General features: G+C 37.7%; 2 protein-coding genes across 8 annotated transcripts; both read left to right on the forward strand.

Moving 5' to 3' along the window:
- The first annotated feature begins 972 nt into the window (after positions 1–972).
- On the forward strand, positions 973–6408 carry LOC130743734 (uncharacterized). The gene is made up of 5 exons (XM_057595962.1): positions 973–2099; positions 2199–3596; positions 4023–4298; positions 4854–4923; positions 5305–6408. Exons 1-5 carry the CDS (start codon positions 973–975, stop codon positions 6406–6408), a joined length of 3975 nt encoding a protein of 1324 aa, XP_057451945.1.
- Positions 6409–15433: 9025 nt separating this feature from the next.
- LOC130745136 (E3 ubiquitin-protein ligase DA2L-like) lies at positions 15434–23919 on the forward strand. Of its 7 annotated transcripts, none has more exons than XR_009021548.1 (10): positions 15434–15592; positions 16168–16651; positions 16969–17020; positions 17098–17143; positions 17255–17336; positions 17417–17561; positions 17646–17751; positions 20754–20820; positions 21970–22686; positions 23758–23919. XR_009021548.1 is itself a non-coding variant. In XM_057597273.1 (9 exons), exons 2-9 carry the CDS (start codon positions 16460–16462, stop codon positions 22558–22560), a joined length of 1281 nt encoding a protein of 426 aa, XP_057453256.1. In that variant the 5' UTR covers positions 15434–15592; positions 16168–16459; the 3' UTR covers positions 22561–22795. The 7 variants fall into 7 exon arrangements, 5 of the variants coding, with proteins under 5 accessions (XP_057453256.1, XP_057453261.1, XP_057453260.1 ...); XR_009021547.1 differs by lacking the exon at positions 23758–23919 and adding an exon at positions 23601–23751; XM_057597273.1 differs by lacking the exon at positions 23758–23919 and having other exon boundaries at positions 21970–22795.
- The last annotated feature ends 763 nt before the right edge of the window (positions 23920–24682 follow it).

Below are 24682 nucleotides of genomic sequence, written 5' to 3' on the forward strand. Positions count from 1 at the left end.
TTATTCCCTGCTTCCTCCAAATTAATTGCTGAATTCGCCCCATCCATGGAAGGCTAATTTCCTTCGAACGAATTCCTTTGCAAAGTATATCGCGCTCTTGAGGTATAGTGCTTAATAGAATTCGCCTGATTAGTTTTTTTCATCTCTACTTCTGACTTAGATTTGCTTAATTCCTTATGATTAGAAATAGAAGATGATGTATGTTCGCTTAGTTCATATTAGGGCGTAAAAGATTCTTAATCGCTTAGTTTAGGAATCTGTGAATTAGTTATCGCTTAGTTAATTAATTCTCACGAACTAGGAAACTAATAACAAGAATTGATCTTTAGATACCCGTGATTGAGCAGCGATATACTGAACAAAGGGATTCGTCCGTCTTTACGTATCATATTAATCTGTTTTTTACTTTCTGCTAATCTTTTGAGCTGAATCACAAAACCCCCCAGTGTGTGTGCGTTGTGCGTTCTTAATACTGAGTCTTTGTTGAAACGATAATCCTTGGGAAACGACCTAGGAGTCACTTCCTAGTTACTACAGTTTTCAAAATTAATTATTTGTATCGGGTACGGCCTCGATCAAATTTGGCGCCGTTGCCGGGGACTATCGTCTTTACCAAAGGTTCAATAGAGTTAGTATTAGTAGTATTAGTATTATTAGTAGTAGTATTAACAAGTTCGATCTCTGACGCAGGTACTGGATTTGTTGGTGAAGGTAAGGATTGGTTATTTTTGAAGGATAATTAGGCTGTAACTTCAAACGGCCATATCTTTTGCTCCAAAACTCGGAATTGAACATATTATATATGCTTTTGGGGTAGAAAAAAATTTTCCAATTCATCTATGACGGCTATGCCGTGAGATCGATTCTTAAAAACGCAAAAAGAGGCCTTCCGCCAAAAGTTTTTTTTAGGGTTTCGAAAAAAAAAAATTACTTTCAAGTGATTCTTATTCTATTTGGGATACTTAGTGTTGCATGACTAGGGCTAATCCTGGGTTTTTGCATCCATTTATTTCTGAAATAGATCGAGAATTTCATAGGTTAATTAGAGCACGTAGAGCTTTTGTTACTGATCCTCATTCAAGTGATTCTGATTCTGACCTTGATTTTGATTCTGATTTTGTTGCAGTTTCTGATAACATGGCTGAAGAAGGACCGCGAGAGAGAACATTAAGGGAGCTGGCTGCACCTGATTTCACCTACGAAAGCTTGTGTATCCAGTATCCTGAGGATGTACCATGTGTACTCAAAACTGGACTAATCCATTTATTGCCTAAGTTTGGTGGTCTTGCAGGTGAAGATCCTCATATGCATATCAAGGAGTTTCGTACTGTGATATCCACCATGAAGCCTCCTGAAGTTGACAAAGATCATATCTGTTTGAAGGCTTTTCCTCATTCCCTTCAGGGAACTGCAGAGACTTGGTTGTATAACCTGCCCCCTTCATCCATTGCAAGCTGGGACGACCTGAAAAGAAAGTTTCTTGAGAAGTTCTTCCCTGCCTCTAGGACAACTTCAATCAGAAAAGACATCTCCGGAATCAGGCAGCTACATGGAGAGACTCTACATGAATACTGGGAAAGATTCAAGACACTATGTGTGAGCTGTCCCCATCACCAGATTTCCGAGCAGCTCCTAGTTCAGTATTTCTATGAGGGTTTGCTCAACATGGAGAGACATCTCATTGATGCTGCTTGTGGAGGTGCATTGAATGACATGACTCCTACTGAAGCCAGGCAGTTGTTTGAGAAGATGGCTGCTAATTCTCAGCAGTTTCAAACAAGGAGTAATGATGTTGTTAAACCTGTTAATGAGATTGGGACAGATCCAAGGATGGACAAGCTTGAGAAGAGGATGGAAACCATTGCCAGCTTGGTTACTCAATTGGCCATGAACCAGAATAAACCTTCACAACAGGCAAAGGTTTGTGGCATTTGCACTAAAGACCATAATACTGATGTTTGTCCTTCTCTGCAGGAACCTACAGATGAGAATCCTGAAGCATATGCTGCCAACATTTTCAATAATCGACCTCAGCAAAATTATGATCTGTCATCTAACAGATATAATCCTGGCTGGAGAAATCATCCAAATCTTAGATGGTCTGATCAGTCACAACCTGCCCAAGCACCGTTTCAGAATAATGCTAGACCATATGTTCCTCCTCCAATGCAACAACAGGCTAACAACCCTGCTGCACCGCAATCTAAAGAATCTTCATTGGAGGATATGTTGAAGCAGATGACAGCCCAAAACATGCAGTTCCAACAAGACACCAGATCCTCTATTCAGAATCTGACAACCCAGATAGGACAGATGGCTACTTCAATAAACCAGCTACAGTCCCAGAATTCTGATAAGCTGCCCTCTCAGACGGTTGTCAATCCAAGAAATGTGAGCGCCATCACCTTACGGTCGGGGAAGCAAATTGATGCAGATCATGGACCAGAGCCAGAGCCTGAACCTGAAAAGGAGACAGAGACCACTGCCACAAGAACCTTCCAAGTACAACCACCTTCCATTCCTCTTCCATTCCCTCCGAAAGCTATGCCAAGCAAAAAGAAGGAAGAGACAGATAAGGGAATCTTGGAGATATTCAAGAAAGTGGAGGTGAACATACCTCTACTTGATGCACTCAAGCAAATTCCAAGATATGCAAAGTTTCTGAAAGAATTATGCACTCAGAAAAGGAAGCTGAAAGGAAATGAAAGAGTTCGCATGGGGAGAAACGTTTCTGCAATCATAGGTAAAGCTGGTAAACCTGCTCCTGTTTTTGATGTTCCTGAAAAGTGTGAGGATCCAGGTACGTTTTCTGTTCCTTGTGTCATAGGTGATACTAAATTTGAAAATGCCATGCTAGATCTAGGAGCTTCAATTAATGTGATGCCTATGTCTATTTTTAAATCACTTTCACTTGGACCTTTGAAACCTACGGGTGTTGTCATCCAATTAGCAAATAGGAGCACGGAACACCCTGTTGGATGGGTAGAGGATGTTTTGGTTAGGGTTGGTGAACTTGTTTTCCCTGCTGATTTTTATGTGCTTGAAATGGAAAAAAGATCTTCCCGTAATACAGTTCCTATCATTTTGGGGAGACCATTTTTAAAGACAGCCCGAACCAAGATAGATGTTTATGCTGGTACACTGACTATGGAATTCGGTGATATTGTGGTTAGGATAAACATTTTTGATGCTATGAAACATCCACCTGAAGACTATTCTGTGTTTTATATTGATTTGCTTGATGATATGCTTGATGAACATGAATCTGATTTCCTACATGATTCTGATTATCCTCCCCTAACTGGGTCATACACTTGTCATACATGTACTGCTACTGAAATGTGTGATTCTTGCATTGGTCAATTTTTGGACACTGTTGTTGTTGACTCAGATGTTAAGAAATCTGATTGCACTAACCCAGTTGTTGAAGTGCAGGCCGCAGAAACTATATCTGCTAGTTTGGTTCCATCTGTTTTGCAGGCACCCGTATTGGAGCTTAAGCCCTTACCAGATAACCTCAAGTATGCTTACTTGGAGGATGATAAGAAGCTCCCTGTCATTGTTTCCTCAACCCTTCATGAAAATCAAGAGGAAACGTTGTTGCAAGTACTAAAGAAGCACAAGAAAGCTATTGGTTGGACCTTAGCTGACATTCCTGGGATTAGTCCATCCATGTGCATGCATAGAATACTCTTGGAAGAAGGAGCGAAGCCAGTAAGACAACCACAAAGGAGACTCAACCCAGTGATACTTGATGTTGTGAAGAAGGAGATCACCAAGCTGCTACAAGCTGGAATTATATATCCGATCTCTGACCGCCCTTGGGTGAGCCCAGATCAAGTGGTACCTAAGAAGACAGGACTTACCGTAGTGAAGAATGAGAGGAACGAGCTTATCCCTACTCGAGTGCAAAACAGTTGGAGAGTCTGCATTGATTATCAGAGGCTCAATCAAGCAACTAGAAAGGATCACTTTCCTTTGCCCTTCATTGATCAAATGCTTGAGCGCTTAGTAGGTAAAAGTCACTACTGTTTTCTTGATGGTTTTTCTGGGTACTTTCAAATTCACATTGCTCCTGAGGACCAAGAAAAGACCACATTCACTTGTCCCTTTGGCACTTTTGCCTATAGGAGGATGCCCTTTGGCCTATGCAATGCCCCTGGTACATTCCAGCGGTGCATGGTAAGTATTTTTAGTGATTTCTTAGAGAGTTGCATCGAGGTATTTATGGATGATTTCACTGTTTACGGATCTTCATTTGATACATGTTTAGATAATCTGGATAAAGTTTTGCATAGGTGCATTGAAACTAACCTTGTTTTGAATTATGAGAAGTGTCATTTTATGGTAGAGCAAGGCATAGTTCTAGGTCATGTGATTTCTAACAAAGGTATAGAGGTGGATCCCGCCAAGATAGATGGTATTTCACATTTGCCTTACCCCTCTTGCGTGCGAGAGGTGCGTTCTTTTCTTGGCCATGCAGGTTTTTATCGCAGGTTCATTCAGGATTTCAGCAAGAAAGCCCTTCATCTCTCTAACTTGCTGCAAAAGGACGTAGCGTTTGATTTTGATGAGAAATGCAGAGAGGCGTTCGATTGCCTAAAGAAAGCCTTGACCACCACTCCTATCATTCAGGCACCTGATTGGACAGCCCCTTTTGAGCTCATGTGTGATGCCTCTAATTACGCATTGGGTGCTGTCCTTGCTCAAAAAGTGGATAAGTTACCTAGGGTAATATATTATGCTTCCAGGACTTTAGATTCTGCACAAGCGAATTACACAACCACTGAAAAAGAACTTCTAGCTATTGTGTTTGCTCTATATAAATTCAGATCATATTTGCTAGGTTCTAGGATTATTGTTTATACTGACCATGCAGCTCTAAAGTTCCTGTTGAAGAAGGCTGAATCAAAACCTAGGTTGATCCGATGGATGCTCTTGCTCCAAGAGTTTGACTTGGAGATTAGAGATAGAAGTGGAGCACAGAATTTGGTGGCCGATCACTTGAGTCGGATAGAGAGGGATGCTGATACTCTACCCATTAGAGATGACTTTCCGGATGAGCGGCTCTTTAATATTTTAGTTTCTTTTCCAGCACCCTGGTTTGCTAATATTGTTAATTATTTAGTTGCTTCTGTTTTCCCTCCATTTGCATCTCGAGCCCAGATTGCTAAGCTTAAGAGTGATGCTAAATATTATTGTTGGGATGACCCCTATTTGTGGAAGTTTTGCACTGACCAGGTTATTAGGAGGTGCATTCCAGATCATGAGATTGAATCAGTCCTTCAGTTTTGCCATGCTTCTGCAGTGGGCGGTCACTTTGGACCCCAAAGGACAGCACGCAAGGTGCTTGATTCTGGATTTTACTGGCCCACCATCTTCAAAGATGCGTCAAGGATTTGCAGCACTTGTGAGCCATGTCAGAGAGCAGGCGGTACCATTTCTTGGAGAAAAGAGATGCCTCAACAGCCCATGTTGTTTTGTGAGGTCTTTGATGTCTGGGGTATCGATTTTATGGATCCTTTTCCTGTTTCTTTTGGTTTTTATTATATTTTGCTTGCTGTTGATTATGTTTCTAAATGGGTGGAAGCTAAGGCCACCCGGACTAATGATTCTCGAGTTGTTGTGGATTTTGTTAGGTCTAACATCTTTTGCAGGTTTGGCATTCCTAGAGCAATCATTAGTGACCAAGGCACTCATTTCTGCAATAGGTCCATGCAAGCTTTTCTCAAGAAATATGGGGTTGTTCATAGAATTTCCACACCATATCATCCTCAAACAAATGGGCAAGCTGAGAATTCCAACAGAGAGATAAAGAGGATCTTGGAGAAGACGGTCCAGCCTAACAGGAAGGATTGGAGCAATAGACTTGAGGATGCTCTTTGGGCCCACCGTACTGCTTACAAAGCACCCATCGGAATGTCCCCTTACCGCGTTGTCTTTGGTAAGGCATGTCATCTTCCAGTTGAGATAGAGCATAGGGCTTATTGGGCTGTGAAGACTTGCAACTTGGCTCTTGATCAAGCTGGTGGCGAAAGGAAGCTTCAATTGAGTGAGTTAGATGAGATCCGCTTGGAAGCCTATGAGAACTCTAAGTTCTACAAAGAGAAGACCAAAATATTCCATGATAGCTTGATTTCCAGAAAAGACTTTTTGGTTGGACAACAAGTGTTGTTGTATAACTCTAGGCTTGGCCTAATGAGCGGTAAGCTTCGTTCTAAGTGGATTGGTCCTTTTGTTGTTACTAATGTGTTTCCTTATGGTATTGTAGAGATCAAAAGTGAATCCACAGATAAGAGCTTCAAAGTTAATGGTCATCGCCTCAAGCATTTCCTCACTAATCCTTCTCTTGTGGATGCTACCATGAACGATGTTTCCTTGGTTGTTTCCACCCTCCTCCCGCCATGAATCAGGGAGTTTTCTTTCTCCTTCTTTACTTTTATTGCACTTGTTCAATTCCATATTTGTTATGCTTCATTGGGACAATGTGTAGTTTAAGTGTGGGGGGGAGATTAGCTTAGGTAGAATAAATTAGATGAATAAATTGATGCATGCTTCTCTTTGAATTCTTAGGTCTTGTTTAGATTATGGGCATTTTCTTTCTTTGAACTGAGTCATGATATCTTGTGATGTGAATCCATGCGTTCTTGTTGTCAAGTTACTTTTGAAAATTGAGGGGTTGAAACAATTATGATAGACTTAATTCCCCTGTGAGAGTTTTTGAGCCTTAACTGTAGGTGGTCAACTGTATGCCATCTTTAATCTTTTTCTTGTATTATTGCACTCTTGATTACTTGCACTCTAGAACTTGACTTGACGCTTGTTTCTACTTGATATTCACATGCACATATTGAGGTGATTTTAGGCATTTTCTTCTTTTAATTAATAAGCCACTAGCCATATAAGCTTACCTTGAATGAATTATCCTTTGATAGCCACTTTGAGCCTTTTTACCCTTCTTTTCTTTAGCTCATTACAAGCTTATAAGTGAAAAACCATGATTGACCTAATCTTAGGGAATTTTGGAGCTTTGGAATTGTTTTGGGAGTAAGTACTAAGTGGGTAAGGGTGCATTGTTCTTTAATTCTTCCAATTCTCGGTTATGCTTAGTTGGTTGTTGTAAATAGTATGGTGGTGCTGTTTTTCTTACTAGTTTTGTTATTCAGTAAAAAAAAAACGAAAAAAACGAAAAAAAAAAAAGAAAAAAAAAAAAAGAAGGCCAAAGGGGAAAAAAATGAATGAAAGGATGAAGGATGAAAAGTTGAAGTGTGGAATTGGAGGAAGAATTGCAAATCTTATGCTATGAAATTGGGTTGATTTTGACTTACTTCTTACTTATTCCCCATTGCTCCTCTATTTCTTAAGGTTTTAGCTACTTATCCCATATTCTATCCTACCTTGTCCTTGGCCCCATTACAACCTTTAAAAGTCCTTTTTGATCTTTATGTGCATGTGTTTTTGATTGTTGATGTTAGCGTCTTGTCAAGCCTATGGTAGTGTTTGTTCTCATGAAGTGCCTTGAGCGTAAACACAAACCTTAAACACTTGAGTGTAAACACTTTGAGAGCATAACTTGTGAGGTTCTATCATCTTTGTTCTCACCTTTTGGTTTGATTGGTTACTTTACATGCTTGGATGTTTGGATGATATTCATGGATTTCTTGTCTCTTTGATTCTTCACTTTATTTTGCCCATTTCTCTACATTACCTAGGATTCATTGTTAAGTATGTGATCTTTTAGGTTCTTGCATGATTCACTTCCAGTTACAAATTGGTTTTCATGTTCTTAATTCTTTATTTTGGCCAGGAGTGCAAAAGGCTAAGTGTGGGGGTATTTGATGAGCAATATTTTACCCATTTTATATAGCCTTAATTTGTCATTATTAATGATTATTCGTAATTAATTGACCTTGCTTGACAGAGATTTCTATTATTTGGTCTAATTACGTTTATTCTTATTTTCAGGTTTTATTTGACATCAAGGGCATTTTGGAGAATTGCGGAATGAAGATTTGATTGTGCTGGAGTGAAGATTGTATTTTAGGAAATATTAGGATTTAATTTCAGAATAAATTAAGTTTGATATCTTTCAGATTCAAACTTATTTAGGTTGTTATTTTAAAACTCTATCTTTAGGATTTGTTAGGATTTATTGTTATCTTTTAGGATTTGATTTTGATTAGGGTTTGTGATCTCAGCTCCTATTTAAGGGTTTGTGTTGAGAGAAACAAGGACCTTTTGCCTTCTGCTATTATTTAATATAATTTTCGTTTTTCAGTAATTATTAGAGCTCTGCTAGGGTTTATGCTTTTATTCTCTGCTTCCTCCAAATTAATTGCTGAATTCGCCCCATCCATGGAAGGCTAATTTCCTTCGAACGAATTCCTTTGCAAAGTATATCGCGCTCTTGAGGTATAGTGCTTAATAGAATTCGCCTGATTAGTTTTTTATCTCTACTTCTGACTTAGGTTTGCTTAATTCCTTATGATTAGAAATAGAAGATGATGTATGTTCGCTTAGTTCATATTAGGGCGTAAAAGATTCTTAATCGCTTAGTTTAGGAATCTGTGAATTAGTTATCGCTTAGTTAATTAATTCTCACGAACTAGGAAACTAATAACAAGAATTGATCTTTAGATACCCGTGATTGAGCAGCGATATACTGAACAAAGGGATTCGTCCGTCTTTACGTATCATATTAATCTGTTTTTTACTTTCTGCTAATCTTTTGAGCTGAATCACAAAACCCCCCAGTGTGTGTGCGTTGTGCGTTCTTAATACTGAGTCTTTGTTGAAACGATAATCCTTGGGAAACGACCTAGGAGTCACTTCCTAGTTACTACAGTTTTCAAAATTAATTATTTGTTACGGGTACGACCTCGATCAATGGCTTCCTTCAAAGATTTAGTCTTTTGAAGGAGCAGGTCAGAAGTCGCCAAGTCTTCAGTTAACTTAGCACATTTCTCCTCGGAAGACTTCAGGTGCTTGTTGGCGGTTTCAGCGTCAACCTTTGCTCGCTCATATGCAGCCTTATAGTCAGCTGCCTTCTTCTCAAGACGATTCTTGGCCGCATGCAAATCCTTCACATAGTGAGCCATACCCGCCACGGTACTGGCGGCAGAAAGAGCATGGTGAATGGCCATGGAAGCAATTTTCGGAGGACCTTGACCGGAAATGTCTTTGTGGAGCCTGTTGTCAAAGGTTCGATTCATAAAGTCCAAACCGTTGAAGTGAGGATCGGACAAGCTTAGCAAGGTAGGGAGAGCCTCGCCTCTGATGGCTGAACTAGAGCCAGCACGACCAAATGGAGTTGGTGGGCGGTTGATTATTGCATTTGGATATTCCCGGGATGGCGGGACATTATCATTTCCCTTCTTTTTCTCCGCCGGTTTACCTCTGGAGGCTAAACCGGAGGGATTGAGAGTCGTCTGGTGTGAGGGTTTATCACCAGCAGTTCTTTCAGTGGCGCCTGAATTTTTCTGGCGCTTAGGATCCCTGATGTTGTCAGAATCCGAACCACCTTCAAGTTTTTTCTTTTGCTCAGCTTCCGCAGCTCTTTTTCTCGCCGCCTCAACATATTGGGCGAGATACTCTTTCATCTTCAGCGGGCTGGCGTCGACCTTGCCTTTACTCATCGTGGCTACACAGGAAATTATCATAGTTAGAAGTGAGGCATGAATAAAAAAGCAAGTTATGTGTGAGGATTATAAACTTACTAAAAAATTGATTTAAAGTGCCAGTTTTCGACGCCTCGATCAAATCATGACCAAAGACTACCGGCAATGAGCGAAGATAATCGGCGACCCCTCGATCAGAATCATCCAAGGCGTCATATGAAACAGAGATTTTTCGACGAGGATTTTTCGTCCAATAAAAGGGGAAGAGAGGATTATTGTCAGAATCTCGGAACAAATTCTTTATTTCAGGCGACTCAACAACTTTAAAATATTTTTTCTACCACACTTTGTAATGGCTCTTAAGGGCGGTAAACCGGCTCATTTTCTTGCGGGCTAAAAGAGGGACCCACTTCACGGAAGTAGGTTTCTTGGTAACAGACTTATAGAAAAGAAAAAACAAAGGGTAGGTGGGCGTGAAGCTCAAATAGTCACATAGAATTTCGAAGCAACGGATAAAACCCCAGGCGTTGGGCTGGAGTTGACAAGGCGCCACATTCAGAAAGGATAGAACATGACATATGAAAGGCGAAAAAGGAAGTTTAATGTTCAAATCAGTGAAAAAGTAACCATAAACGAAGAAGAAGTCGGGCGATTCATCTGATGATTCTTTACGTAAAAGAACACAATCATCCTCGTCGCATGGAAGAACGTTTAGTTGAAGGTCTTCGTTATGAGAAGTGGCGGGATTTACCTTCGTAAAACCTTGGGCAGATATCCGAAGCGAATTAATGCTCCCAATACTACCCCAGATGGAACGCTACATACATTTATCTTCAACCAAATGTACGTTTGTACGCCATTCGGGCGAAGATAAATCCCCATTAGAAGAAAGGACAGAATCAACAGAACCGGCTGGTCCAGAATCCTCGTGAATGGAAGGCGAGGATTGGATTTCAATAACAGAGGGGGCAGAAATTTCCCCCTCCGTGAAAGGTGATGAAAGTTCTATGGAAGAAACGCTAACACTATTCAATGACATGCTGGGTAATTTCATGAAAGTTAAAAAAGGAAGATGAACAGTGTCAAGAAAGAGAAAGAAAACAAAATGAGAAGAAAGGATGTAAAGAACTCACCGGAGGAAGAGATGAGAGATTGGGTAAGGAGAACGTTGGCTAAAGGAGAACACCGCGCAATGACGACGGCCTGAGTAAACGAAGGTATGCCGGAGTTCAAAGAAGAGAAAGTGAGAGAATTTCAGAGAAGTTTCAGAAAGTAAAAAAGAGAGTTTCAGAAAGTAAAGAAGTGAAAGGTTAAAATAGGTTTATAGGGGAAAAAGAGGAGAGAGAATGAGTGGGATAGGTAGCAAAGAGTCGTGGGATTTGAAATTCAAAAAGGTGTGAGGTGAAAAGGCATAACTCCTCGAGACGCACAAATGGAAACTGCATTCATGGCAAATGATGACGAATCCCGGAAAACAAGGATTGCGTGTGTCAGTCGAAAAGACGTGATTGACGGTTATGACAATGGCAGCGTAACAACAAACATAAAAGTGGCGGCGTAACAACAAACATAAAAGTGGCGGCGTAACAATAAAATATAAAAGTGGCGGCATATCAACAATTACGAAGAATGGCGATATAATAACAAAAGTGAAAGGGGGAGTGAAGAACAACCAACAGTCACAAATAACTCCACCAAAAATCACTCAGTGAATGGTGAAGGCAGGCGACAAAATAGCATATTGAAGACATTTCGACTCAACCTACCTGAGCCTCATGTCTTGGGGGCATGTGGACTGGGCGGGTATAAAGACTCCCATGCCCGCCCGAAACAAGCGCCCAGCCAGACGAAGGAAGACATGGCGAGAACTAGTGAAACACTGAAGATTCTCGCCCTCCCCTTTAGACGGACCCGCGAGCCAGCTGGAAGATTCTTCTGGATTTGTCTTATATGCATAGGGATTTGGGCCCTGGTTGTCAGGCCCAAATGTAGGAAAAGTCCATATCATGACCATACCTTCTATAAAAGGGAAGGTCATCACCTTGTACTAGAGACTTTTGAACAATTAATGAGAATATACCCTTTTTATTACATCTTTACTATTTTAGTGCTCTGCTAGGGTTTGCTTTTCTTTCCTCTTCTTACGTAAGCTTACCTTAAGACAGAACAAAACACAACTATTAGAAACATGAATTGAGTGAGAATGAACCAGTAAGATGAAGGGAAAATTTAAGTATCATTCATCAATTAAAGTTTTCAGATACAAACCAACAATTTATACACTTATAAATTATGATTTCTTAAAACTAATAGAGAACAAGGGAAAGAATGTAATAACAACAACAAAGTCATCTATCCTCGGGCATGAGTAAAACATCTACACATTGAAAAAAAACATAAGATAATCTGATAATGTCACCACACCTAAGCTCTACTCGAAAGGCTATAGGGAAATCAACAAGCATGAGCAGTGGGTTAGCTCAAGTGGTAAGAGCTAGGGACATAAGGATTAAGGAGGGAAAGATCCAGGGTTCGAATCCTGGAAGAGAAATTTGAAGATATTTTCAAACTTACTAACAACTAACCACTAACATTTGTCTATAAAAAAAAAAAACAAGCATGAGCAATGGCCACAACATGAAAACAAAACATCCAAAATTCTTAAATCAAAAATGAAAAATAAATAAATTATGAGGATTGATTGATCAAATAAGAGCCAACAATCCTAATAACCATAGAAGCTTTGATGAATCCATAACGATATGCGATATAGAAAAAAAAATCATTGAAGGGGAAAAAGCTTACCAAATGAAGACAACCCAGATGAAGAAATTGATGAAATATAAGGTCTGAGAGAAGGCGTAATAGGGAGAGAGAGAGAGAGAGGACGAGAGGTCGTAACCGTCTTGTTCGCTGTCGTCTCGCTCGCCGCCGTCTCACTCGCCGCCGTCGCTGCCCGTTCAGTGTAGGTCTCGCTCGTTCTAAAATCTAGATGTGATCTCATAATACGTTTTATTATCTTTTATTTAAAAATGGACCGGACCGGTTTTTAAACCAAATAGAATGGATTTTTTGGAAAATAGTTTGAATCGGTTCCGGTTTGGTTCTCCAGAACCGATTTTTTTTGCACACCCCAAATTCAGGCCTTCAGGGGGGGGGGGAGGTGAGTGAGAAAGTGAGACAGAAGAGAAGGATGGACAATGGAATCAGAAGCTTACCTGAGAAATCAAGGCATGATGGCGGCAGAACAGCGTGACGACGGCAACGAAGGAGGCTGCGGTGACCAAATGAGCAAGGAAAACTTGGACCTTAGATCGTTAAGACTTTGTGTAGTTTGTATGTGTGCTTGATAAGGATCGAAGCATACCTTGGTTGTGGAAGCAGAAGCTCGGAAGGAAAGCGTTCGAGGTAAGGGCACTTTGAATTTCTAGACTTTAGCGTGCAACTTGTTTGGTAGTTTGTGTGAATCTTGAGTTGATTTGATGATATTGAGCATGAGACTAAGTTGTGAACCAATGATTGAAACTATGAAATGATATATGAGATTGTGGTATATGAATATACATGAATTATACTTCAATGATACGAGAATTATGTTATGATGTCATAATTGAGAACATAACTGTTGAATCATGACTACATGTATGGGATTGATGCTATGGTTGTATGCTATAGATTGGTAAGAATCACATGATGATCGATGACATATTACATTCATTGAGTTATATGAATAACATGATGATATTGTGATGATCACATTATTATACGTTGAGCTTTCCTTATTGCATTATACTATCGAATGTGTTCGAGCGCAAAGCTGATACGAGGAAGCTATTTTTGCTATGAGAAGCTATGGATACCCATGAGCCGGTGATCCTGACCACTCATGCCAGAGTGTGCAACAATTTGTTTCCCAATGGAGAGATGTGAACACTAGATTAGATGTTCTTGTTGGTCTGCCTTACTGTGACTACATCATGCACACGTACATTATGTGGGATGGTGGAGTGACCATACCTACTTTAGGAGGGCAACTGAGTGATTGTACCTCTAAAGCTTGATAATGGAGCGATTATTGACCAAGTGGCATTCATTAGTCAGACAATTATAACGGAGTGAGTATCCGACCGATGAAGTGTTTTCCCGCCTACGTATTATGGATGTTGGTGTATATTACTATCAAGATCATTTTGAGACTACATTTAGCATGTGACATACGCTGAAAATAGAGACTAATAGGTTTTCCCCGATAATGTTGACATTGACATGTGTTTGTGACTGAATCATGTTGTTGGGTGTGTGTATATGTATTATGCTTGTTTGTTAACTATGTGGAAAGAAGTTGACCTTTGCACTCTTTTTTTATTGTAGATGTAGGGCATCTCCACCCGACGATGACAAACAACCTTCGTATTTGGGATATGCTCTCTGGAGTCAATTCCAAGTGTTGTAGACGTAATTATGATGAAGAGAGAAATCTACTGGTGATGTTGACGGTGTGACATAATCAGTGTGTTTACGAACGCTTGTATTGTTATTATGTTATTTAATCTTATAAAAGGTGTTTGCGGGTAAGATATTTATTGTGAAAAGAAAACTGTCTTTTGGAAGTAAAAGTGGTTTTATCTGCATTATTGACTATTAGTCTAACTCAGAAATATTTTTACTAGTAGATAAATGACTTATGACTTATGATTACTTTCCTATTTACAATGGTTATGGATGGGTTATTACGTATGCATCACGTAGAACATCTCTCTTGAAAAGCAAAAAAAAATACAAACCTACTGTTTTTTTTAAAACAAAATTTGCGTACACTAAAACTACCTAAAGCTTTATTGTCTATTTTAAAATATTTTGAGGGCTAATGATGAATTAAAGTGTAATCTAAATTTTTAACTATAAGATTTTGTAGGCATGCGAGGTTAGAATTTATGGAGGGAAAATTTTGATTATTTTTTAATTTTTTATAGATAAATTTAATAATATTTTGTTTGTTGAGTTTTGAGTTTAAGAATGTTTACAATGATTTAATAAAATTATTTTATGAATATTTAGCATAGAAAATAATAAATTAATAATATAAAGTAGAACACAATGTTTGGGGGACTTAATTTAAAAAAAAAATTAAAAATTCAGAGACTAAGGTGTTGTGGTTTTCATTTTGACGGATGTCGCCACCATTTAAGAAACGGTTACATATCTCACCTAACGTGTCCGTTTAAATAAAATATTTTTAAACTTGAATAAAAACTAAATAAATTTAAAGAGATATTTTGAAAAACAATTATCGATTTAAGTTTATATACAAATATAAAAATTTATTTTCACTTTAAAAAGCTACTACAAATAATTGACTATTTTAAAAAAATACTAGAAATAGCTTAAGGAAATAATATTTTTTCAAATTCTACTTTTTTATCATAAAAATACAATAACAACTTAAAAAAAGTACATAAGTGATTATTTTTTAAATTTAATATTTGTGTATTGTTAGTGTAATTTTTTTTATGTAGTCGTCCATTAATTGAACGCAACTTATTCAAAGGAAATTACTTTCTTTTTCATTTTAATTAAATTAAAAGTTTATTTTCTTATTAAGCAGTCCATCATAAGATATATGTGTAAAAAGAAGTTTACACCAACCGTTCACAATCATTAATTTCTTAAATTTTTTTAAAAAATCATTACTTCAAATATGTAAAGATAAAAAGGCCCTAGATTTTTACTAATAAAACAGTGTAATAAGAGACAAAAACAGTGTAAAAAGGGCGAGTGAAACACACAGACACAAGATAGCGAGTGAAAGCAGGTAGTCTCTGACATTGGCAATAGGGAGCTTAATGGAATTATTCTTTTCTCTTCCATTACTCCTTCCTTTCCTATGCTTGTGTTCTTCTTACATCCCACACCATCTTTCTCTCTCTAAAACCCCCACTCTCTCTCTCTCTCTTCCTCTGCAACAACGATTTAAGGTTCGTTTCCTAATTCTCACCAATTCAGTTGTTGTTGTCGTTGTTCATTGTCTTCTTCCTACAAGCTTCCATTTCACTGTTTTTTTTCAACCTCGTAAAACATTGCTTGTTCCGCCACTGAAGTTTTGCACCTCAATTGGTAACTGTTTTTGTTTGTTTTCCCTATTTCGTGTTGCATTTTTCTTAGTTGCTTTGTTTTTATTCCGTTGCGTGTGCTTCTTCAATTGGAGCTCCGTGTGGAGCACCAATTAGGGTTCCTGGTGGTGTTACTGTCACGATTGGCAATTTGAATTGGTTTGTTATGAGTTATATTGCTGCCTGCTACCTAATTGTAACGAATTGTGGAGTTTTATTAATGAAAATTTGGTACATTGAAATTACAAGCTCATGTTCTGTATTTGGGACTTGTTTGTGTTTTGGCGGTTGAATTTAGGGCCGGGGTGATTTGGAGCAAGTTTGAGGCATTGAGTGATTGTGTTGCAAAGGGTGGAGTTTCGATTATTTTTTGAAAGCTTTCCGTTTAGTTCGGGGTGTTTTTGCTTACATGTCTATTTTTGCTTCATAAAATGCTGCAGGGCTTTCGAGAAGAGTATTTGCGACATTGTCGATGAATTGACGGCAAAGATTCTGTTTTAGTCTGTTGATTGTATTGTATATGGGAGATTAGGCTGTTCGAATGCTGTTGATTTTGTATGTCACTAATACAGTCTAATTTTATGTCCTGATAGATTTGTGGTATAGGACAGTGACTGCTGAGTGGTTTTTGTAGAGGATGGTTTGTTACTATTGTTGTCGCTGTTGTGTTATTTTACCTTGGTGAAGAATTCAAAACATAGTCATTAGACAAGAAGAACTGAAGTTTGTTGGATGGGTAATAAACTCGGGAGGAGGAGACAAGTGGTAGATGAAAAATTTACAAGGCCGCAAGGGTTGTACAATCATAAAGATGTGGATCATAAGAAGCTGCGGAAGCTAATCCTCGAATCAAAGCTTGCACCTTGCTATCCTGGAGATGAAGAAAGCGCCTATGATCGTGAAGAGTGCCCAATTTGCTTTCTGGTCTGATTTCTATCACATTCACATTTATGAAATATTTGTTTCTTCCCATGTACTCTGTTACAATATGTTTTTGAAAAATGAACAAATGATTCAACTGACAATACTTATTTCAAACTGTAGATTTTATCTGTGGTTTACCTTTATTGGGTTTCACTTATTGACTTTTCTTTGAACCAAACTGATGTAGGATGTAACTTTAAGTTCTCTTTATTAAACCTTTTGAGCTGCTTTTCATCTTGTTTCCTTTAAGTCTCTTCTACCTATGGCTTTTCTAATCATCCCATTTCATTTTGCTTTATGTTTTTGCCTGAATTTAGTACTATCCAAGTCTAAATCGATCAAGATGTTGCACAAAGAGCATATGTACAGGTAATTATTTGTTTATCTTCACTGGTTACGTTCAATACAGACATTTTTATGCAATCTGATTAATTCCCTTTTATCAGAGTGCTTTTTGCAGATGAAAGTTCCAAATTCAACTCGGCCTACACAGTATCCTATATTTGTTTGTGTTCAATATGAAGACGTAACTCTTAGTTGTTTGTCAACTTGCATCTTTTTTTGCTTTAATATTGGAATAATTGCTTTCCTTAACAACATTAGATGTCCCTTCTGTAAAACGGCAAATTATGCTGTGGAGTATCGTGGTGTGAAATCTAAAGAAGAGAAGGGATTGGAACAGATTGTAAGCAATATCTGCTACAATTTTTGTCTTTAAAATGTTTTTTTGAATTGAGTTTCACTTGCATACTCACCATTATTCAGGAAGAGCAACGTGTTATAGAAGCAAAAATAAGGATGCGGCAGCAGGAACTCCAGGATGAAGAAGAAAGAGTGCACAAAAGACTAGAGATAAGCTCTGCAAGTGCGAATGTGGAAGTTGCAGATGTTGAATACAGTTCAAATGCAGGTAGTCTTTCATCACAAGTTCTGGTTGTTCGTCAATGTGACTATCCTAATTGCATAAATTATTCTTTTGATTCAATTTTCATAGGGGCTACATCTTCAGTTTCTGTTGTTGAACGTGATGAAATTGTTTCTTCTCAAGACTCTTGTGCCACGCCAGTGGTTAGATCTCATGCAGCTGTGAGGACCAATAGGTATGCTAGTCTTCATTCCTTTTCTATTCTGACTCCCTATTTTTTGTATTGTTTCTTAGTGTTTCTGTGTAAAACGTTGTCTCACTAACTTATGGCATTAAATGTTAAAAAAATTACATTGGGGGAAGTAAATGAGTTGGTATGTCTAATTGTTGTGTGATGATCTAACATTGCCTCATACTTATCATGATTCCTTTGAGTTATGTTTTCCCATGAATATATGACCCTTTTGATTGTACTATCTCCATCATCGTTGAGGTCCTTGATACGAGACCCCTCTCCCACTTATCCTTTCCTCGTACTTATAAGCAATATGCCTTATACATTAATCCACTAACTAACAATCTACTAGCTAACTAACTCCCATTCTGTTACTATTATATGGGCTATTAACTCACTACCCCAATACTGCAATGTGAGTGTGACTATAAGTTCGCAAGTTCAAGGTGTGGAATTAGCCTCTAGTAAATGCAAGGTATGACTGCCTACAATAGTCCCTCCCAAATAAGTGTATGCCTTCCCTGGACATTGCTATAACTGGAGCTTTATTGCTCTGGTTGCCCTGTTTTTTAGTGACAGTTCTAATGCAACATCAGAAGTTCTGTCCGATTTGAAGAGCTCTGCAGATGAATTCATAATTAAACTCGGCAGCTCCAAAATAGCTTAATTTCAAATCCAACAATAACTTAATTGATTATTTTGTTATGCAAGTTTAATTTCTTCAATGCTTACCCAGTGAAGTGGATGAAGAGGGCAGTTGATGTAGTTAGTTATAATTTGACTACTTGGCTTTGATTCAGTAGCTAATCTTGAGCTGATGCTCCTTGGAGTTTTGATTCTGTGGATGGATATGGGTAGACATGCAAAAAAGGTTGAGTTGCACAGATGGACAAATGTTACCAGTAACTAGCATTTTGAAAGAAAGGTTCAAGATGCAGACCAATATGTGGCAAATCCGAGATTTATTCTTTTGAATTAGTACTTAATCAACTTGGAATGATGCTTTTGTTTGTGAATACACTTGTGAGTTTGGTAGATTCACCAAATTTATTTATGTAAGAGATTGAAAAAGCTCCTTAAACTTACTTACATATCCCGGGTACGAAAGAGGAAACAAAGGGTAAAAGATAGATAAAGCCTCTTATTAGTTATTAAATATATTTAATGTTATACTTGTCAATGTTTTGGATTTATTGCAGCTCATATATGCATAATTTGAATTGAAAAATTAAATGAAGAAGACTAATTAAGAGGTGGAACATTTTATACATTTGTGCTATATTTAAGTTATGCTATCACTATCATTAAACCAGTTTTAAACAGATTTTGTGAGCTACACTATGCTTATGTTATGGTCTGATTTGACGAGTGGATTTTAAAATTTTATTAAAAAAAACTAGGGGGACAATGTAGACACGTTAGGGGTGTTTATTGATATACTGAAAATAAAAATAATACATGATGTATCTTCTTTTTAAATGGTAAAAAAGTTGATGTGTTCAAATGTTATAGTGTTTTGTAGATAAGTTTTATTGATTTTATCATACCCTGGGTTCAGGTGCATTATAAGCCTTGGGATACCAACTACCTACTGTTACAACTCTGTCAACCCTCACGTTCACTCACTATTTTACCTTTTCCTTTCCCTCACTGTGTCCTTGTTCATTGAGAACTTCATTTCAATCATTTGCATTTGTAGCACATAGTCGCGTCCAATGTCCTCGAGAGACCGTCAAATGGTCTATCCTATGCTTTGGTACCATGTCATGAACCAACTATCCAAAAAGTTTAAGATGTTGATTGAAGACATACGAGTGGTTTTATATTAAATTTCTAACACTCAGCATCATATGCTGAGGTTATTTTTGCCCCCTCCAACTCATTGTCAAATGGTTGTGATGTGGAATCCCTACTGTTTGCATAAAGAGGCAGTTTCAGTAAAAACAGAATCCTTGTTCATTAGGATTATTTGAATTGCAAGATGCTTAGTGGAATGGATGTGGCATTATCTATCACGGGTGATGTCACAACAATAAATGGCCAATTCAAGGAATCTAAGACTTGGGTACAATACAATTTTAATTTTCCTAGGGCTCAGATGCGGTATACAATTTCATGTTTCTAATCGAACAAAAGAGAAAACAGACAGGATATGCTGTGCTTTGGAGCTGAATTTCCTCAAAAAGACTCAGTACTGTGTTAGTTCAAGTTGGGTGTGTATCAGCTTGATTTGAGCCATATGTCTAAAAAAACATTGAGAGAGAGAGAGAGAGCTTCTGTATCATAGGGGTAACTGAGTAAGGTAGTTCCCCCCCCCCCCCCCCCCTTTCAGAATCCATATATTTTTGCTTATGGTAGATCATAAGTAGAATTCATGAGTAAAGAAGTACAATATGCAATAAATTTATGTTGACACTCCAATTCCACATACACTTAAGAGAGAAAGGAAAAAGAGAGAAATGAGAGATATGATGGTTGATGTGATAGGAAAAGGAGAGAGAGATAGGAAGAGTAAGTGAGTGGAAATGGGATGGAAGAGAAAGATGAGTGTGAATGAATCAAAACTCTACAATATGCTTCTGTTTGGTAGTATTTTATACGTATTGGTATCGAGTGTAGGCTCTGACTGGAACACCTGTTGACATGTGTGGTCCAACAACAGTAAAATCCAAGGAAGCAGGATACTTTAAATTGGTTGTTGTATTGGTTACAGATACTTCTAACCTGCATGGCTGCATCCTCTAGTTTCTTTTTAACGTCTATGTTCTCTTGTATCCTTGTTTTGTAATAGTGCTGCTGCATCTGATACCCGTACCTACTTTGCATCATAGGTGGAGACCTATCTCTATATTTGGCTATTTAGGATGGTGTTATTAAGTAGTCAATATTTGTATTTGGTTATGGCCATAAATACATGAGTTCTTTCATATATATTGCATTTGGAAATGTTTCTTTTTTGACAGACCTTTTTTATTTTCCCCTAATTGTTGAAAAAACTGCAGAGAGGATGAATTTGACGTTGATCTTGAGGACATTATGGTCATGGAAGCAATCTGGCTTTCCATTCAGGTGAAGACTTTTGTTTTAATATGCTTACCTATAAGTTATCAGTGATTGAATTTATCATTAAATTTGATGATTTCCGCTTCCCTGCAAAGTGGTTCACAACTTGTTTTATAATCTTTTAATGGCATACTATTAATTTCTTGTTTGGTACCTAATTGGTGGTAAATTTTGAAATCATTCAGTTTTAGTTTATTTTGCTCAAGTTGTCAAACCTCATTTTTTAGCGCTTCAGAAAAGCGACTTTGAGATGAAAGAAATATTTTCATATTCAGAATAGCATTTGGACCACCGTTTTTGGGTCTAAATATAAACGATAACTCCTAAATAACTGTGAAGAAAAACCTTTACATTTGTATTTCCTTACTAGGTAGCATCATTCATACTTACATCTACTAATTATGCAATTAAAGAAATTTTCAATATATGTACGTGGTGAGGCATATGTGTTGGCTTGTTGAGTTGCTGTGTGACTGTGTCCATTGCATGCCTCATTTGTTAATCAGAATCGGAGATCACTACTCCCCGTCAATATTTCACAACTTGATAAAAAGATATAGAGCCTTTTCATGGATGTGTACCTAATTTTGATCTTAATTACTCTGTTTTTTAAATTGAATCTCATCATCATAATCATTCAGCAATAAGATACAAATATGAGATACCCACACATCTAGTTTCTATATATAGTGATATGCCTAGCTCAAAGAGGTAACTCATGCTTAATCTATAAGGAAAAATAATAAAATACTTGCGTATTTTTATTTTTTATCCACGACGTTTGAATTCAAATTGCAATCTTTTTGGCTTGCACAAGCACTCTAAAGTCCAAGTTGAAAGCCCATCTTTCATTATAATGTAATTTTGGGTAACCTTTAGATTTCTTGGAAAAACAACCATACTGTGCAATCCAGATTTTTTCTATCTGTTTAAAGGTCGGCTTGTTTCACTGTAAATTCTATATATGGGAGCATATCCACCTGTCAAAACATAATTTAAATTTATAAAGATCTCCATGTTATGAAATTTAACAATGGACATACTGCCATGTACAAGTGTCAGTGAATGAGTCTATATCAGCCCTACTCTATGGTTTGTGCTGTCCTGTTTCTTTTGATGGTTGTGATTGATTCAAAATATGCCCTAAAACTACAGGAGAATGGCAGGCAGAGAGATTTATCTTTTGCTGATGCTAGTTCTGGCCACTTTGCGGCCAATGATCGCTATGCTTCATCTGTCACGGTTCCTCAGACAGGATCTTCTTCATCGCCCTCTGGGGGCCTTGCCTGTGCCATTGCAGCTCTTGCTGAGCGTCAGCAAATGGCTGGAGAAACATCTATGAGTTCCACCAATGAAAGTATGCCCTCATTCAATATGCTACAGGGTTCCAGAAGGTTTTACAACAGGCTTGGTAGAGATGTGGTTAGTTATCCACCTACAGACAACCACAATGATGTACCACCCGATGATGATGGCGCGATGACTAGGGGTCATAGTGAATGGGACATAGACCATGGGCCACAGGTGGTTGAAACAGCAACTAGTTATGCAAACTCTGTTGCAGCAGAAGATCGCGGTGAACTATCTTTACCACGGTCTGATGACATTGATGGCAGCCTTCAAAATGCCACTGCCACAGACCCCATTGTTCCTGAGAGTTATGAGGAGCAGATGATGCTAGCTATGGCTGTCTCTTTAGCTGAAGCTCGAGCCATGTCAAGTGGACACAGTGCTTCTTGGCAGTAGTTTTCGGTTGAGGGGCTGGTTTTATCTTCTTAAATAGGTGAAGCTTGCCTTGGCTGTTTGACTAGCCAAGTCCTGAGTTGGGAGTCTGAGCAAAATTCACATGTGTGCAATTTATTCAAAGATCAGGTAGTGATTCTCTTCTTACACGAATTTATATATATAGATGTCAAAGGAAAACATGATTCAAGTTAGTGAAAGGTTGTTGCTTAATGCCATTTTTACTCATGTTTGTGTCCTCTCCCTGCCTCATTGGTTTTATGTAAATAGTTTTAGTCTTTGATAAATGTCTTTTCATTCTTACAACAATATAAGGCGCATTTTAGACATGTACTGAAAAAGAAAGGAAACTAATTTTCCTTCTCAGTTTAATTCATCTCTGGTTCTATTCATTGAGATCTGAGTATTAAGTTGTGCTTATAGGGCATGGCACTTGAAATATCTGGGAAATTTTGCTGGAATTATCTCATTGAATGACATAGGAAAAACCTTTTGTTTGCGTGTATGTGTGTTTTTCTTTTTTACAATGTTTATTTGAACTTAAATATGTTTAAAAGATTTGTAACAGGTGTGTAAGTCCCGATAAAAAGCGAAAACAAAGATGCAATTTTCATTGAGGTTAATGTTAGTGTGTGTGTGTATGGGTGGATTTGGTAGCTTTTTGCACATAGAATACATCAGTAAAGGATTATTTAAGATGAGGATTCTTAATAAAGCCTCTGTTGAGAAGTTCTATATTGGCTAGAGATATGCCCTAATAAGTATTATATATGGGAAGATGATCCAATTTCTAAGCTAGATTTTGGTGTAGAATTAGGCCTAATCCAATTTCTAAATGCCTCCCCAGCACTTCCTGCATATTGTTCTTTTCATTTGCTTTACACTCAGGTGAATGCAAAGGCAGCTTTATTTCCCATTAGACTAATTTATGGTAGGCTGTAAAACATCCTTGTGATGTAGTTCTTGTGTGAAATTTTTACCCTCAAGATTTGTGACTTTAATTAAATTTGAGACACCTTGTAACAATCATGTTATTTATACAGATGATTCCTCTCATATTTGGAGACTATCCATCCATATGTTTTCTCCTTTCTTTCTGAGTTTTTATCATCATCAATGGTTAGTTATGTTTCATTTTCTGTAAATTTTGTGTTGATCTGTTCTATCTTTTCCCTTCTTGTTATTATCCGTGGGTGACAGTGGTCAGATTTGGCTTGTGTAATTGGCACTGCCAGAGTCCGCAACAATACGAATGGATTCACTCACATGAAAATTTCACATGTGAAATTTGTGTATTCATCACTTTGTAAATTTTATGAAATCTATGGAAAATGAGATATAAAAGTTATGTTGATAAGATTATATGAAATTTTAAGGGGATTCATTCTCTGCGATTTTGTAATAGGTGTTGCACAGGAATTTCCTCTTCATTATTTTAAAATTTCCATGGTTCTAGCTTGAATGAGTAGAATTCCTCCACATTTTTTGTGCAATTTTTTGTTTGTTTATACTTTCTAGAGGAGTTTCATTGTTGTTTCGTAAACACTAAACTCAATTTGATATGAATTCATAATTTCTCATATTGTTCGAAATGAAGTTGAACTCAAAATTCAAAGAGAAGTAAGAAAGTGGAGAGCCAAAAGGAGAGGTAAGCACCACAAATTTTTGTTGAGGGAGTTTGATAAGTTTGATTGATGAGAAGTCACTTATTCATGGAACTAGATGATCCTCAAGATACAAGTTCATAAAGAGAGACTCAAAAGAGACATTACTCTTACAAGAATATGAAATTCTTCTATATGACATAAAATGTCTCCTTTGAACGATTACATCTCTATATAAAGAGATCTCCATATAAAATGGTTTATAAGTTCGAGAGTTGTAATCCTAATTACCTGGATTTGGAGCAAGCTTCTCCTCCAGCAATTAGCCACTCTCCTGCCTATTGCAGTAGTTTAGGCCACACACACTTAAACCCAACAAAGTTCAAGCAACAAAATATCCCAAAAACTTACATTGTTGGGTAAGGGCAACATGAATGGTTTATATTATCTATCTTACACGTCCTTTTAAACAAGAGTCAACTGGGGCTGAAGCATGGATAATGCACATGTCCACCTATCAT

The sequence above is a fragment of the Lotus japonicus genome, chromosome 3 (assembly GCF_012489685.1).
Source record: "Lotus japonicus ecotype B-129 chromosome 3, LjGifu_v1.2".
NCBI lineage: Eukaryota > Viridiplantae > Streptophyta > Magnoliopsida > Fabales > Fabaceae > Lotus > Lotus japonicus.

Excerpts from the sequence above, each read along its gene's own strand:
- LOC130745136 (XM_057597273.1), top strand. The coding sequence starts at position 16,460 with ATGGGTAATAAACTCGGGAGGAGGAGACAAGTGGTAGATGAAAAATTT. Across the intron at positions 17,337-17,416 it reads AGAAGGGATTGGAACAGATT|GAAGAGCAACGTGTTATAGA; the intron begins GTAAGCAATATC and ends ACCATTATTCAG. Across the intron at positions 17,562-17,645 it reads TGAATACAGTTCAAATGCAG|GGGCTACATCTTCAGTTTCT; the intron begins GTAGTCTTTCAT and ends CAATTTTCATAG.
- LOC130743734 (XM_057595962.1), top strand. The coding sequence starts at position 973 with ATGACTAGGGCTAATCCTGGGTTTTTGCATCCATTTATTTCTGAAATA. Across the intron at positions 3,597-4,022 it reads CATGAAAATCAAGAGGAAAC|TCACTACTGTTTTCTTGATG; the intron begins GTTGTTGCAAGT and ends AGTAGGTAAAAG. Across the intron at positions 4,299-4,853 it reads CTGGATAAAGTTTTGCATAG|GATTATTGTTTATACTGACC; the intron begins GTGCATTGAAAC and ends GCTAGGTTCTAG.